Source organism: Hemitrygon akajei, chromosome 11, assembly GCF_048418815.1.
Source record: "Hemitrygon akajei chromosome 11, sHemAka1.3, whole genome shotgun sequence".
Lineage (NCBI taxonomy): Eukaryota > Metazoa > Chordata > Chondrichthyes > Myliobatiformes > Dasyatidae > Hemitrygon > Hemitrygon akajei.
In genome coordinates this window covers 153,314,499-153,331,239 of record NC_133134.1, presented here as the reverse complement: position 1 = coordinate 153,331,239, position 16,741 = coordinate 153,314,499, and the positions used below count along the sequence as shown (strand labels likewise).

The 16,741-nt window shown below is 43.9% G+C and overlaps 1 protein-coding gene across 1 annotated transcript in view; it reads right to left on the bottom strand.

Moving 5' to 3' along the window:
• The window catches only part of lama5 (laminin, alpha 5), a 322,932-nt gene that overhangs the window by 40,090 nt on the left and 266,101 nt on the right, over positions 1-16,741 (bottom strand). The window contains exons 54-64 of the mRNA XM_073061956.1: positions 15,941-16,057; positions 14,854-15,008; positions 13,824-13,965; positions 12,975-13,077; positions 12,771-12,887; positions 9,136-9,321; positions 6,359-6,498; positions 3,369-3,530; positions 3,144-3,280; positions 2,130-2,289; positions 231-364 (exon numbers count right to left, since the gene is read on the bottom strand). Coding sequence (XP_072918057.1) covers positions 231-364; positions 2,130-2,289; positions 3,144-3,280; positions 3,369-3,530; positions 6,359-6,498; positions 9,136-9,321; positions 12,771-12,887; positions 12,975-13,077; positions 13,824-13,965; positions 14,854-15,008; positions 15,941-16,057 — 1,553 coding nt within the window. The remainder of the gene's footprint in view (positions 1-230; positions 365-2,129; positions 2,290-3,143; positions 3,281-3,368; positions 3,531-6,358; positions 6,499-9,135; positions 9,322-12,770; positions 12,888-12,974; positions 13,078-13,823; positions 13,966-14,853; positions 15,009-15,940; positions 16,058-16,741) is intronic.

The window sequence follows — 16,741 nt, the reverse complement described above, 5'->3', positions numbered from 1 at the left end:
TGGAAAATGGGGTGGGTTGGCTTTGTCTCTGTCTGGCCTACATTCTCCCAGTTTTCTTCCCACTGAAGATATTGCCAAATACCCTGTATCCAATGATAATCAGAAAATAACACTCCACCCATGGTTACTCTTCAACATGTTGAACAGGAATGTTGTAGCAAGAGGAATGAGACTGATTTGACACAAGGTTTTAATAATTAACAAATCCGTCTCACAGTATCTCTTCTCACCTCCTGTAAGGTTCATCCACTGTGGTGTTCAAGGCGTAAGATTCGACCAGATTATAGAGACTGATGACTTCTTCATTCAGAGTCCCGAGTTCGATGCACCCTTTAAAATTGGGATAGCGTAATGGTTCAGGAGGCTGGAAGAGATACCAGTGCTCCTGAGTAGAGGCAGACTTGACCCATGACACCCTGGAGTCAGATTTACCAAAGCATTGTAAAATCGGCATCCCAGAGGCATTAACAAGAACAGTAGGAAACAGGAGATCCATGCTTCTCTTGTGATTACAATAATCTTACATGGGCTTCAGTAGCAAGTGGGAGATGATGACTGGGAGGAAATAAATTGGACTAAGAAAGAAGTTACATAACAACTGGCAGAAGTAATTTCTCTTGAGTACATTTAACAGGGTGATGATGCTACAAGTGCTGGGAATATTCTTGCAGCCAGAAAGATTCTGTGGAGATAGGATTTAAAGTTTCAGGTCAATGATCAATCGCTTTTTGGTTATGAAGTTAGAAAGATTTTGGTTGAGAGTGCAAAGGAACACCACTGCACTTGGGCCTTGCTTTCCCTCCAGCCAGAACCTCAGGCTCTGAAACAAACGATGCTACAAAGAAAGGTTGAATAAACGTGTAAGCATGAAAAAGTGTGCAGAAGCTGGAAATCCAAAGCAAAAACACACACAAAATGCTGGGGGATATCAATAAGTCAGGCAGCATCTGTGGAAATAAATAAACAGTCGCCGTTTTGGGCTGAGACCTTTCAACAGTACTGAAGTGGAAGGAGGAAGATGCCAGAAAAGGAGGGGGGGAAAGGAAGGGGGGCCAACTAGAAGCCACGTGGGTTGGAAAGGTAAAGGGCTGGTGAAGAAGGAATCTGATGGGATAGGCACACTCTCCTCTCCTATCGGATTCTCTTTGAGGAGCATTTCCAAATTTGTAATATTTTTCAATTTTCTTTATTCTTTAGGGATTTTCTAATATTCAGAGAAGTAACTGCACACAATAAATATTGTTAAATACTTATTGACAAGTTAGACATCGATAAACTTGCATTGTTTTTTTCTGGAGCAGAGGAGGCTAAGGAGGGACCTGATAGAAGTTTATAAGTTTATGAGAGGCGTGGCTAAAATAGAGAGTTGGTACCTTCTTCCTCGGGTCGAATGTCTAATTACCATTGGGTGCACATTTACGTTGGGGGGGGGGGTGTGGAATTCCAAGAACAAATGCAAGTAGATGTTTAAGAGGCTCTTAGATGTGAATGCACAGAGAATAGAGTTATATGGACTTTATGTCGGCAGATGGAATTAGTTTAGTTTGGCATTTAAATTTAGTTTAGTTATGTTGTGGGTTGAGGGTCCAGCTCTTGAGATGCTCCTTTCTTTGTTCTAATCTACGGTAATACTTGTTCCAACACTTCTCCAGGTAGGCTGGGATCCTGAGTGGTCTTTGTCATTGAGATGAAGGCAAGGAAAAGAAATGTGGTTGGATTAACAGTCCCCGTGTAGTCTATCCTATGACAGATGTAAAGCCAGAGCGGGTCAAAAGTTTCTCCTGGATGTGATCACTGTATTGCAACTTGTTAGCTATTGAAACCAGTGTCTAACTCGTCAATAAGCCTTTAATAATATTTATTACACACAGTTACTTCTCTGAATATTAGAGAATACCTACATAAAATAAGAAAATAGAAAAATATTATGAATTTTTGAGGAAAATTTCCAAGAGTATGTGGTATGTGTGTACCCACAGGAAAACCTTCCAAGTACTAACACTAATTAAATTAACCACTAGAGGGCACTAGGTGTTAGAAAGTGACTGAGGTGTTCAGAGAAAGACAGAATTATTTGCCTCTTGTTGAAGATTCGTGTTACAGTACAACAGTGGTGCATTTGTACTTACTGTGAAATTGGAAGGGTAGCCACCAACATAAAACACCACATCTTCCGGATTTAGATTGAGTAAGGTGTTATCCCCCTTTGCCATCCCCTGTTGTCTGGCTTCATTCACCATGCCCTTTGCTTCAGAGATTTCATATGAGATTTGCCCGAATTGTTGTGTCCTGCAGATGGAGAATGGTGTATCATTTCATGACAATGGTTTCACCATCACTGCTTCTTACATCCTGTCTTTTCTCAATTAAGTATACCAGTCACTTAAATAACAAATGCCACTGGAAGTGATGCGTGTTATAGCAGCCAGCCTGGAAATCAAGCTCACCATCAGCCTGATGTGGAAACACAATATTTCCAGGCTAACAATTTAACCAAAATACAAGAATACAAGATGTTCCAATCTGGAGCCACACACTCAAAGCTGGAGGAACTAAACAGGTCAAATAGGAGGGAATGAACAGTTGGTGTTTCAGGTCAAGACCTTTATCTAGACCAGGGATTCTCAACCTGGGGTCCATGGACCCCTTGCTTAATGATATTCGTCCAAGGCATAAAAAAGGATGGGAACCCCTGATCTAGACTGAAAAATAAGACAGGAGACAGCCAATATAGAAAGGAAGTGGTAGGGCAAGAGCTGACAGGTGATAGGTGGATCCAGGTTGGGGGGAGGGGCGAGGGAGTTGGGGTGGTAGGGAGATGAAGGAGGGGAAAGTAGCAATAGTGTCCAAAGCTGGGAGGTAATAGGTGGAAGTGACCGAGGGCTGAAGGTGATGGAATCTGACAGGAGAGGAAGGTGGAGCTTTGGCCAGTGACATTCACACACCATGAGAGAATTATTAAAAGCACCTTCACCTCCATAGAAGCTGCTTGATATACTGAGTTCCTCCAGCTTTTTGCACATTTTTTTAACCAGCTCCCTTTGTTTTAAGCTCTCCACCAGCTGAGAATAAAGGCCAAGCAAGTCCCTTCACACAGCAGAAAGTACTTTCCCAATTTGTTCATGGGCAGAGAAGTGACGCACCTTTCCAGTCGGACCATGTCAAACCTGTCGTTGCTGACTTTCGAGTCCGTTTGGAGGATGGTCTCCACACTGCCTAGCTTGTAAACCCACAATAGTTTGTCACTCTTTATGGCTACACCCATGTAATCACCATAGTCCTAGAAAAGGAAAGGCAACTTGTTAAAACCTTTTTAGCTGTAATCATTGGGAAACAGTGAAATGAAGCAGGAAGGTTACTGTTCTTACATAGCGGCCGCCAAGATACAGGATAAACTGGTTAGGTTCACTGTAGTCTTTGTCCCTTTGGATGTAGAATGTCAGTGAGGTGTACCCCTTCAGGTCATCTATATTTCTGGGTGACCTCACCTGTACTCCTGAAGTGCCGCTGAACTTCATTGGTACTTTCACCTGCGGAGAAGACAACATTGTCTACACTGAGGCAGTGCACTTTCCATCAGTCGCTGTTAAGTCATGCTAATGTTACCATTACAAAGTGGTGCAGCCAGATGTCAATATCTAAATCCCTTTGGGCATCTGAACGTTCTGAACCCTTGAAATCCATAAGACCATGAGATAGAATTAGGAGCATAATTAGGCCATTCAACCCATTGAGTCTGCTCTGCCACTCCATCATGGCTGATCCCTGATCCCATTCAACTGCCTACTCCTGCCTTCTTGCCATTTCCTTCCCTGCCCTGACCGATCAGGAAAATATCAACTCCTGCCTTAAATATACCCACGGACTTGGCCTCCACCACATTCCAGATTCAATATTCTCTGGCTAAAAAAAAATTCCTCCTTACCTCTGTTCTGAAGGGATACCCCTCAATTTTGAAGTTGTGCCCTCTAGTTCTGGATAGCCCCGCCATAGGAAACATCCTCTCCACATCCATCTTGTCTAATCCTTTCAACATTCAGTAGGTTTCAATGAGATCCCCCACATTCTTCTAAATTCCAGTGAGTACAGGCCCAAAGCTGCCAAACACTCCTCACATTTTAACCCCTTCATTCCCAGAATCATCCTCATGAACCGCATCTGGGCTCTCCAATGACAACACATCCTCTCTGAGATTCAGGGCCCAAAACTGTTGACCATGCTCCAAGTGCCACCTGACTAGTGTCATGCCAACTCTTCACAGCAATTCAAGTGTTTTCGTTCATGGTTCCATTCCAGCCCATCTCCTGCAGTCTGGATGATCTCCTGGTGAACCTCCTGCCTTGTATACCTCACTCAGTCTTGTTTTCCGAGGACACAGTCTCACACAGGGAATTGATTTCCACACAAAACACTGTGACCATCTCTGACTTGACTGACGACAACAGGGCAGCCTGTGGATGGGGCTGTGCCTTTCTAACCATCAATAGCTGGACACCAGTGCAGTCATAGGACACAGCCTCCCAACATCATTAACTCAGGCAATATTTCAGATTTACACTTCTGTTCACGCCCCTCAGAGTCATGGAGTTACACACCCCTAAGCCTAACGCAACCCACATGAAGGGCCTCAGTGCAAAACATTGACAGTTTATTCCCCTCCATAGATGCTGCCTGACTTGCTGAGTTCCTCCAGCATTTTGCGTGTGTTGTTCTGGATATCCAGCATCAGCAGAGTCTCCCGTGTTTGTGATACGCCCCAGTAATGCAGTGCATGCAGTCTGTGATCTGGACACCCTTGTGTTACTTTTCAGGGTTTATGAAAACGTGCACTGCTCCGACAGGTTCTGACAGAATAGCGTTTGTGTGAGCCACTTGCAAATCCAGCTCACAGATCAGAAATGTTGCATCAGACTTAGTTTCCAGATGGCAGTAAATTCATCACGCCCATCTCCCATAAGTTCAGTCGTACGTTAAGGCTGAACGTAATTCGGGCATTTTTAAAACCGTGAAGGACCAGCTAATACCAGCGGCCACGAAGCCCCAGAGGACAGGCATAACATCCCATTTAGCCTTCTTACATCCCTTGGGGAAGGACGTCTCCTACTCTGCCTCGGACTGGCATTCAAGCTCTCAGGAACATGATGAACTCCCACCCCTGCCCTCTGAAATGGCCCCGTATGCCGTTATTTTTCACGTTGCAACATGGCTGACTTTCCCGAGACTGAATTAAAATGGGACTGGAGCAACAAATGAAGTGGATTGAGAAGCATTTACTGGGGAAGTGGGGTCATGGTTAGGGTGGAGGAACGGCCGGCATTTTGGGTCGAAATCTTGCATGAATCTCTCTTTATCCGGGGTTATCAAGGAGCAGCGTTTACTCGCTATCTGTAATCGTTTCTTCAACAGGGTTAGTAGCAGGGCGGTTAGCGCAATGCTCATACAGTACCAGCAATCACGATCGGGGTTCAATTCCTGCTGCTGTCATTTGTACGTTCTCCCCGTGACCGCATTGGGCTTCCTCCCACATTCCAAAGACATGCAGTTAGGATCGGTGAATTCTGGGCATGCTCTGTTGGTGCTGCAAGTGTGGCAACACTTGTAGGCTGCCTCCTTGGTTGGTTGTTGATGCAAAACAATGCATTTCATTGTACGTGACAAATAAAGCTAATCTTTCACAACTGCTGGAGTCACATGCAGCTGAGGATGACAGATCATCTTTAGTAAAACACATTAATAAACTAGATATTAATAAGAATCAGATGAGTTTTTAACATAAACATGACAAAATCTACAGATGCCTGAAATCCAAAACAACAAAGACAAAATGCTGGAGGAACTCAGCAGGTCGGGCAGCATCTAAGAGAATGAATAAGCAGTTGACATTTTGGGCCAAGACCTTTCTTCAGGACTTAATTCAGGACTAATATATTTATGTTTTTATTCATGATTTATTTACTTATTTGAAAATTTAATTTCCTGAACTACACAGAGGGTTTTGATGTCTACATTTTCGAATTTATTTCTTATTTATTTATTGCGATAAGGTGCAGAATAGGCCTGCCCAGCCCTTTGACTGCGCCACCTAGCAATCCCCGATTTAACCACAGGGCAATTTCCAATGAACCTACCAGCCAGTAGGTCTTTGGACTGTGGGAGGAAACTGGAGCACCTGGAGGAAACCCACGTGGACATGGGGAGAATGTCCAAACTCCTTTCAGGACAGTGGTGGGAATTGAACCTAGGTCACCTGAACCGTAAAGCGTTGTGCTAACCAGAACACTACAATTATAGTTGTGCATTTTAGCCACGGTGCTAACATGCCTCAACTACTGATAATTAACACTGGAAGAGAATTTACCTTATTGGCTGTACTCCTGGCCTGTGAGATCAGCTCACGAATGCGATCAATACTTGCAGAAATATTTGAAGTTTGGTTCCGGACTTCCAGCTTATTTAGTTTATCCAAGAGCAGTGGGATCGTTTCGTTTAGTGCTGCCACTGTGGCAATAAAACAAGCAGAAACAAGAGTTTAAAGCCAAACAAAAATCAATTTAAAATGAGAGATTAGTTAATAATAATTTTAACAACTGTTATTAGTACGATTTTCCTAATTTTACTCCTTAAAGGACAATTCCTCAGTAAAATATAATCTGGACCCCCGAGGTAGCTGAATACTTGGTGGAATATTGATCTGGCATCAGCAGGGATATGCCATGTTGTGTCACCCGGATCCTCATCGTAAATATTTGACATTACTTTTGAAATAGGTTCCTCCAAGTAGCAGAGCAGCTTCCAGTGGCATTGGTCCTCTCACTCAGTGACAAGCTGAGCTCTTACCTAAAGATTTGGTGAGTTGATACTTCAGACCTTGGGGTAAGTCTTCCAAGAGTAAAGGCCAGAAAGTCCTGCTAGTTAGCTGGACGCTCCATTCACTGGTATACATTCATGTGATCTATGCAGAGGCAGTGAACTAACACCCTACATAGTAGAGGTTTGCTGGTGGGCGAGTGGGTGGGAAGGAAGGAGGGGCAATCAATTTCACCGTTAAAGGATGGAAAGTGCAGGATTGATTAACACATTAAAAAGCACAACACAAGTAATTGTGAAGAATAAGTGGGAAAAAAAAATCAAATCTAGCGCAAAAGAAACAATAATCAAAACAAGTCCTTCGGCTTTGTGTGTTACATTGAAGCTGGAACTGAAGCTAGGATGTACAACAATGTAAGGCCATCATCCTTCTACCATCAGGCTCCTGAACCCAGGTGGAAAGCTGCACTCAACCTCAACGCTGAACCGACTCCATAAACTATTGACTCACTTCCAAAAACTCTATAATTCATGTTCTCTGTATGTATGTATTTAATTATTTAGTATATAATTACACCAAACATTAAACTATTTAGTATTTGAACAGTTTGTCTCATTTTGCATATTGGTTACTTGTCAGTTTTTGTGCTCAAGTATTTCTATTTTATTTCTTTGATCTACTGTGAATAACAGCAAGAATATGAACCTGAGGGTGCTAACTGGTGATATACACATACTTTAGTAATAACTTTCCTTTGAACTTTGATCAGTTTCTGCTACCTGTTATATTTTGTAACTCCAAACCATTAAAATAATTGAAAGAAAAAGATGGGATCCCAGAAATAACGCGTCCGGTTTCGTTTTCACGTTAAGTAAGGCGTGCACAAATGACGTGGCTGTTGTGTATTTATTATTTCAGTAATATTTGAGTAATCTTCTAAATATATTGTTTAAGTATTGTTTATATAGGTCATTAAGGTTGTATGTATAAATACGTGCATTCCATGGGTTGTGATGCTACCACGTGATATGCGCACACGTCACTTTAAGTAAAGTACAAACTAAAACTTGCATCTCTCAGCTCTCTTGTTTTCCTTTGAATTAGTTTAATGCTTTGAAGTTACAAAGCATAACGGAGGCTTGATGACATATGCCATTCATGTACTTCTACATAAAACCCATAGTGAATTATTTAAACAACAAAGAATGCTTAATATAACAAAATATTTAATATTGTTATATTAAGCATTCAACACTCCTCCCTGCTTAGCTATAAACTCCGATTCATTCCGTTTAAATAACAGTCATTTAGACCAGATTTACACTGGGAAATTACTGCTCTTCTCCACGAGCACCCGAGCCCTTTGTATCTAGTGAACACATGTTCTAACACACACTTAGTGCCCACTTCATTAGGTACACCTGTATACCTGCTCATTAATGCAAAATTTTAATCAGCCAATCATGTGGCAGCAACTCAATGCACAAAAGCATGCAGACATGGTCAAGAGGTCCAGCTGTTGTTCAGACCAAAGATCAGAATGGGGAGGAAATGGGATCTAAGTGACTTTGATCGTGGAATGATTGTTGGTGCCAGACGGTGTGCTTTGTCTATCTCAGAAACTGCTGATCTCCTGGGATTTTCACACACAAAAAGGTCTCTAGAGTTTACAAAGAATGGTGTGAAAAACAAAAAAAAAGACATCCAGTGAGAGGCAGTTCTGTGGGTGAAAATGCCTTGTTAATGAGAGAGGTCAGAGGAGAATGGTCAGACTGGTTCAAGCTGACACAAAGGTGACCGAAACTCAAATAACTATGTGTTACAACAGTGGTGTGCAGAAGAGCATCTCTAAATGCACAACATGTCAAACCTTGAAGTGGATGGGCTACAGCAGCAGAAGACCACATCATGTTCCACTCCTGACCACTGAATATATGTTACTAGATATATGTTACTAGACCGAGCTTCCTTCTAATAATAATAAGTATCCGTTAGTCTCAAGAGACCACGGATTTGTGCATTGGAAAGTTTTCAGGGCTCAGGCCTGGGCAGGGTTGTATGGGAGACTGGCAGTTGCCCATGCTGCAAGTCTCCCCTCTCCATGCCATCGATGTTGTCCAAGGGAAGGGCAAGGGCTGATACAGCTTGGCATCAGTGTCGTCACAGAGCAATGTGTGATTAAGTGCCTTGCTCAAGGACAACTCACTGCCTTAGCTGAGGTTCGAACTAGCGACTTTCAGATCACTAGACTGACGCCTTAACCACTTGGCCACGCACCACACGTGTGCTTCCTTCTACAGTTTGGGGAATAAGATACTTCCACATACCAGATTTATCTGCTTCTTGCAGAGTTTTATTGAAGTCTGCGCTGTCGGTTGGTAGCCCCCCATATTTCTCTTTCCAATTGTCCAGATTTTCTTTCATCGGAGCCAGAGTGTTCTGCACATTCACGGCCGTCTTGTTTGCAGCCGCGGCTAACTCCTTTGCTGTTTGTAGATCGTCAACTATGTCGCCTGTAAGAGGAACAGGTCAAGCTGCGACAATGTGTGCACAATCTCAGGCCCAAGAGCAAGTTGCATCCAAAAGCCAATGATAGGGTCTTGGGCCAATTACATTTACTGTTGCTTGGTTCATCTGCTAAGACGTTTGACACTCAATGTTGCTACTGATGCTTTGGAGGCTTGGGCTGTTGAAATGCACACTTTCCAAAGCATGGAGTCCACTGGAAGGCTGACCACATGGAAACCTGTAGTTGCCGAGCTATTCAACACTGGCTTTTGGAGAGTTATTGTGCAATACAGCAAGAACACAGGCCCTTCAGCCCAATAGGCTCATGCCAAACCCAACCACACTGAACCATCCAGCCAGTCCTAATGTCCGATGTCCAGCCCATATACATCTTAGTCCCATCCCCTCTATGCTCCTGTCCATGTGCTTCTTAAATGACACTGCTGAACCTGCCTCAACCACTTCCTCTGCCAGCTCGCTCCATAAACTCATCACCCTCTGCATGAAAAAATGCCCCTCAGATGCCTTTTAAATCCTTCCCCTCTCACCCTAAACTCCCCTTGCCTGAATTACCACCCATTTGAACTGTGCATCTAATCATGTTAAACATTTCTATAAGGTTGCCCTTCACCATTCTAGCCACCATGTGGCCACTTCCATGGCCTAATTAATTTGCATCCTCAGCTACCTCTCTACACCAACATTCCTGAAGTCTCTGCCATTTATTTTATACATTGTGCTCATATTTGCCATTCTAATATGTATAATCTGACACTTGTCTGGAATCAACTCCACATGTCACCAGTCTACCCAACGTTCAAACTGATCTCTGTTCCTCTGTATTCTGCCACAATCTTCTTCACTATCATGAACACAAGGGATTCTACACGATGCTGGAAATCCACTGCAACACACACAAAATGCTGGAAGAACTCAGCAGGCCAGGCAGCATCCATGGAAAAGAACAAACAGTTGATGTTTTGTGCTGAGACACTTCTTCAAGACTGGAAAGGAAGGGGGAAGACAACAAAATAAAAGGTGGGGGGAGGGGGGAAAGGAGGCTAGCTTGGTGATAGCTGAAGTCAAATAGGTGGGAAAGGTAAAGGGCTGGAGAAGAAAGGAATCTGATAGGAGAGGAGAGTGGACCATAGGTGAGGTCTAAGGAGAAGGGGCATTAAAGGGAGGTGATAGGCAGATGAAAAGAGGTAACAGGCCTGAGTGGGGAAGCGAAGAAGGGAGGGGAAGGAGGGAATTTTTTTTTACCAGAAGGAGAAGGTGAAATTTATGCCATCAGGTTGGAGGCTACCCAGGTGGAATATAAGGTGTTGCTCCTCCACCTTGAAGGTGGCCTCACCTTAACCCAAGAGGAAGCCGTAGACCAACATGTCAGAAAGAGAATGGGAATCGAAATTTAAACGTTGGGCCAACAGGAAATCCCGCTTGTGGTGGATGGAGCAGAAGTGTTCAACGGATCGACCCCCCCCCCTCCCCCCCCCCAATTTATGACGGGTCTCACCAGTGTAGAGGAGGCTGCACTGGGAGCACTGGACACAATAGATGACCCTGGCGGGTCCATGGATGAAGTAGAAGAACTGTTTGAGGCCCTGAATGGAGGTGAGAGAGGAGGTGAATGGGCAGGTGTAGCACTTTGGCCGCTTGCAGGGGTAAGTGCAGGGAGGGAGATGAGTGGGGAGGGACAAATGGATCAGGGAATCACAGAGGGAGTGATCATGAATCTGTGATTAGGATAATTCTTAATCTCTAACTTCCATTATTTTCCCCCTTCTCTCTTTTCTCCATTCTGGCTCCACTCTCACTCCTTTCTCTTCTTTTCACCTGCCCATCATCTTCCACAGTCTCCTCTTCCATTCCTTTCTCCACTATTCTCTCCTATCAGATTCCATAAGACCATAAGACAAAGAAGCAGAAGCCCGCCATTTGGCCCATCGAGTCTGCTCTGCCATTTTATCATGAGCTGATCCATTCTCCCATTTAGTCCCACTCTCCCACCTTCTCACCATAACCTTTGATGCCCTGGCTACTCAGATACCTATCAATCTCTGCCTTAAATACACCCAATGACCTGACCTCCACTGCTGCCCATGGCAACAAATTCCACACATTCACCACCCTCTGGCTGAAAAAATTTCTTTGCATCTCTGTTCTGAATGGGCGCCCTTCAATCCTTAAGTCATGCCCTCTCATACTAGACTCCTCCACCATGGGAAACAAATTTGCCACATCCACTCTGTCCATGCCTTTCAACATTCGAAATGTTTCTATGAGGTCCCCCCTCATTCTTCTAAACTCCAAGGAGTACAGTCCAAGAGCGGTCAAACGTTTCTCATATGTTAACCCTCTCAATCCCGGAATCATTCTAGTGAATTTTCTTTGAAACCTCTCCAACGTCAGCACATCCTTTCTTAAATAAGGAGCCCAAAACTGCACACAGTACTCCAAGTGAGGTCTTACCAGTGCCTTATAGAGCCTCAACATCACATCCTTGCTCTTATACTCTATTCCTCTGGAAATGAATGCCAACATTGCATTCGCCTTCTTCACCACCGACTCAACCTGGAGGTTAACCTTAAGGGTATTCTGCACGAGGACTCCCAAGTCCCGTTGCATCTCAGGACTTTGAATTCTCTCCCCATTTAAATAATAGTCTGCCTGTTTATTTCTTCTACCAAAGTGCATGACCATACACTCTCCAACATTGTATTTCATTTGCCACTTCTTTGCCCATTCCCCCAATCTATCCAAGTCTCTCTGCAGACTCTCTGTTTCCTCAGCACTACTGGCTCCACCTATCTTTGTATCATCAGCAAACTTAGCCACAAAGCCACCTATTCCATAATCCAAATCATTGATATACAACGTAAAAAGAAGCGGCCCCAACACAGACCCCTGTGGAATACCACTGGTAACTGGCAGCCAACCAGAATGGGATCCCTTTCTTCCCATTCTCTGTTTCCTGCCAATCAGTTCATTAAAAATTCCTCCTCCTTGAGCCTTTAACTTTTCGACCAATCACCTTTCAGTTTCCCACTTCATCCACCCACCCATTTCCCCCCTCACCTGGTCTCACCTATCACAACCCAGCTTGTAGTGGTTCCCATCCCTTACTTTCCTAATGTGTCTTCCCTCCCCTTCCTTTCCAGTCCTGTCGAAGGCCCTCGGGCTGAAACGCCGACTATTTATTCCTCTCCATAGCTGCTGAGTTCTTTCATCATTGTGTTGTTCCTAAATGCAGGTTTTGAACCTGAAACACAAACACCCTGAGAACTGTTGAACAATTTTTTTTGGCATTTTCTTTTTATTTTGTTCTAAGTGTGAATGGGCTATTCTAAACCCAGTCCGGTAACTGTTCATTAAAGTAGGCAGAACTGACGATAAAGGGGACTTTTCATCACATTTGCCCATGACAAAAGCTCAATTGAGGACAATTACAAACCTCGATTGATATCTTCCAGCATACTTTGAACTGATTCCAGCTGCCTGAGGAGTCGATTCTTCTTGGCTTTTGCTTCATTCAGCCGTTTCTTTGATTCTTTCAGAGCAGGCTTCAACTCTAGCAGAAGATAAGAGAGACGTACTTGACTGCACACTTAACCATAAAAGTCTACGTACCAGAGCAGAGGGTGAAATCACCACCTACCATCTTCTGATTTCTTCTGGGCTTTCTCAGCCTCTTCCACAAGCAGGCCAGCGGACTTCTTTAAATCTGCACCTTGGCGAGCCAGATCTTCATCTGTTACTTGCTGAAATAACAAATCGCAGGAACGTATTCAGATTAAAGGGTCAGTTGTTCATCCTGTCAGATGTAAGTAGGGGTGAGAAGAGGGGGGAATATCCATATAAATGGTTTGGAGACACACTGCGATTTCCCACTGAATTACTGACCGAGTGTTGTGGCTTTAACAGTTGTACTATTGCCAGACAACAGTAATGAGTACATGGTATACAGTATGGTACACGCTAACACAGTCTGCATGCAATGATGTACATCTTCAGGTGAAATGGAGATGTTTCAAGCAGGGAGTCAAAAGGCTATTTGAACACAAGGAAGTCTACAAATGCTGGAAATCCAAAGCAATACACACAAAGTGCTGGTGGAACCCAGCAGGTGAGGCAGCATCTCTATGGAAATGAATAAAGAGTCGACATTTCAGGCCGAGACCCTTCTTCAGGGCTGAAAAGGAAGGGGGAGGATGCCAGAAAGGTGGGGGGAGGGGATGAAGGCTAGCTTGAAGGTCAAGGTGAAGCCAGGTGAGTAGGAAAGGTGAAGGGCAGGAGAGGAATGAATCTGATAGGAGAGGAGAGTGGACCGTGGGAGAAAGGAAAGGAGGAGGGGCCCAGGGGGAAGTGATAGGCAGGTGAGAAGAGGCAAGAGGCCAGAGCGGGGAACAGAAGAGGGGAGGTGGAGGCTTTTATTTTAAATCCCATCTTAAGGATAAACTCTCTGTCCCAAGGGCCTGCTTCCATGCTGTCTATGACTCAGCTTTACCTTTAGTGCCTTTTTAGCAGCGGCATTGGCCTCCTTTGCCGCAACCTCGGCCCTCTCCACCGCCTCAATGATACCAGAATATGCATTGGAGGCACTGATTGCCCGCCGAATGAATCCATCTTGGTTTGTGTCTTCAATTGCCCTGTCAATGAGCACCAGACAAGATTTAAGAAGAAGACGACATCTGGCACCGGCCCAGAAACCACAGCACAGAATCACGCAAACTAAACACACGGGTGGATTCTACATATGAATTGTATTGGTCACGTGTACATCAAAACATAGAGTGAACCGTGTTGTTTGCATCAAGGACAAACACTGTCCATGGATGTGTTGGTGGGGGAGTAGGCTGCAAGTGCCAACAGAGCACGCTCACAACTTACTAACTAACCTGTACGTCTCTGTAAGTTTAGAGGAGCCCAGAGCATGTGGAGGAAACCCATGGGGAGAATGTACAAACCCCTTACAGACGGCAGCAGGAATCGAACCCCGCTTGCTGGCGCTGTAAAGCACGGCACTGGCTGCTATGCTACCACTCTTGTGATCTCAAATCTGAGGATGTGTTGGGGGCAGCCCGCAAACGTCACCATGCTTCTGATGCCAGCATGGGACATAGAACATAGACATCAACAGCACATTACAGGCCTTTCGGCCCACAATGTTGTGCCGACCACATAACCTATTCGAGAAACTGCCCAGAATTTCCTAAGCTCCATGTACCTGTCTAAGAGTCTCTTAAAAGACCCTACTGTATCGTTACAACTTTCTAATATTTACTAACCTGTACGTATTGGAACATGGAAGGAAATCAGAACAGCCGGAGAAAGCTCACACCGTCACGGGGAAAATGTACGAATTCCTTACAGACAGCAATGGGAATTGAACCCGGGTCGCTGGTGCTGTAGAGCATTATGCTAACTAACTTGCCTAGGTGGCAAGTTCAGATTACAAACCAAAAGATGAAGCAGAGTGTGATGTCTTGAAAGCACAGAACAAACTAAGCCAAAAATCACAAATGAAACAAGCTTACTTGGACAGGTTCTTAGCTAGCTCATCCAGGAACTGGGCATGTTCCTCGGCACGCTCAATGATCGGAATCTTACTGCTGGTTGGTGAGAAACTTTTCACTTTTTCATTGAGAGGCATCTTGGCTCCATCCAACTCTGCAGCCATCCTCTCATAATCCTGGATATCAAGAAAAAAAAAACATTTACAGAACATTAATTATAACGTTCATTCTGTCCTACAGGTGACAGCAAGTCAGAAACCCAAACACGCAGTACAGCAGAGGCAAGTTCATTGTCGTAGGGGTGGCCTTTGGGGGTGGGGGAAAATCAGCTGTTCCTGATAGTTCCGCTGGATGTATTCAAAGACGGCTGGAGATATCATAATTGATAATTAAGATATCTTAATGCTCAGTTGAAAACCAAAATCTTAATTGGAGTTCAATTGATCATTCAAACTTTGCTGTCTCAGGGACATTACCATGTTCAGATCACTTATCAGCCAAGGCCTCATAAAGACAACATCTATAATTAAGGACCTGTGTCACTCAGGACATTGCCTCTCTTCTCATTGCTACCATCAGAGAGGAGATATAGGAGCCTGAAGACACACACTCAATATTTTAGGAACAGCTTCTTCCCTTCCGCCATCAGATTTCTGAACAGACCGTGAACAAGCCCATGAACACCAACTCACTATTTTTACTCTCTCTTTGCACTAATTATTAGATTAGATTTTATATACATCAGGTTAAGGACATTTCTGTTGTGTGCTATGCCCAACTGAAAATGCTCATGGGTGAGCAATGGGCATGATTTATAGGCCACATTTTATAAAAAATAGGATATGGAAAGATAGACACATGAGATTCCGTAGATGCCGTAAATCCAGAGCAACACACCGAAAATGCTGGAGGAACTCAGCAGGTCAGGCAGCAACTATGGAGGGGAATATTTCAAGGTCAATATTTCAAGCCGAGAACCTTCATCAGGACTAGAAAGGAAGGGGGGGAGAAGCTAGAAAAATAAAATCAATGTAGGAAATAAAGGTTCATTTTCCGCTCAAGGCATGTAAAGTGCTTTGGCATTTCCAGATACTGAAGGAGCCCTTACCTCCCTCATCTTGTCCAACATATGGAGGAACTCAGAAACCTGATTCAGGGTGTCCACTGCCATTCCCAGCATTTCGACGACTTGCTTATGTTTCTTCTCCAGATCTTCTGCATTTCGCTGCAAGTACAATGAAATACAGGAAGGGTTCCAGCTGTGCTCCATGCAATTGTTAAGAAGAAAACCAGCCCTCACTACACTCCACATGCACGTGGGCTGAAATCATGTAATTTCTAACAAAATATTCTGAATTCCCTTCAAGGACAGTTGGGGGATTGGAAGTCACAGAAACATTGGCCCCTAATAAACAGGTTAACAAGATAAAGAATGATGGAGAGAGCCCACTGGAGGTTCACGAAAATGATCCCAGAAATAAAAGGGTTAATATATGTGGAAACCTATTGAATATTGAAAGGCATGGATAGAGTGGATGTGGAGAGAATGTTTCCCATAGTGAGGGAGTTTCAGACCAGAGGGGATAGTCTCAGAACAGAAGGATGTCCCTTTAGAAAAGAGATGAAGGAGAATTCCTTCAGCCAGAGGTTGGTGACTTTGTAGAATTCATTGCCACACAATTCATTGTGGAGGCCAAGTCAATGGGTATATTTAAAAAGCAGGTTGATAGGCTCTATATTAGTGAGGTCATTAAAGGTTATGGGAAGAGGCCAGGAGAACTGGGTTGAGGGGGGATAATAAATCAACCATAATTGAATGGCAAAGCTGATTCAATGGGCCAATGGCCATTTTTTACCCATATGGCTTATGGTCTAATGATACTTATGTAAAAGAATTAACTTAGCTGCT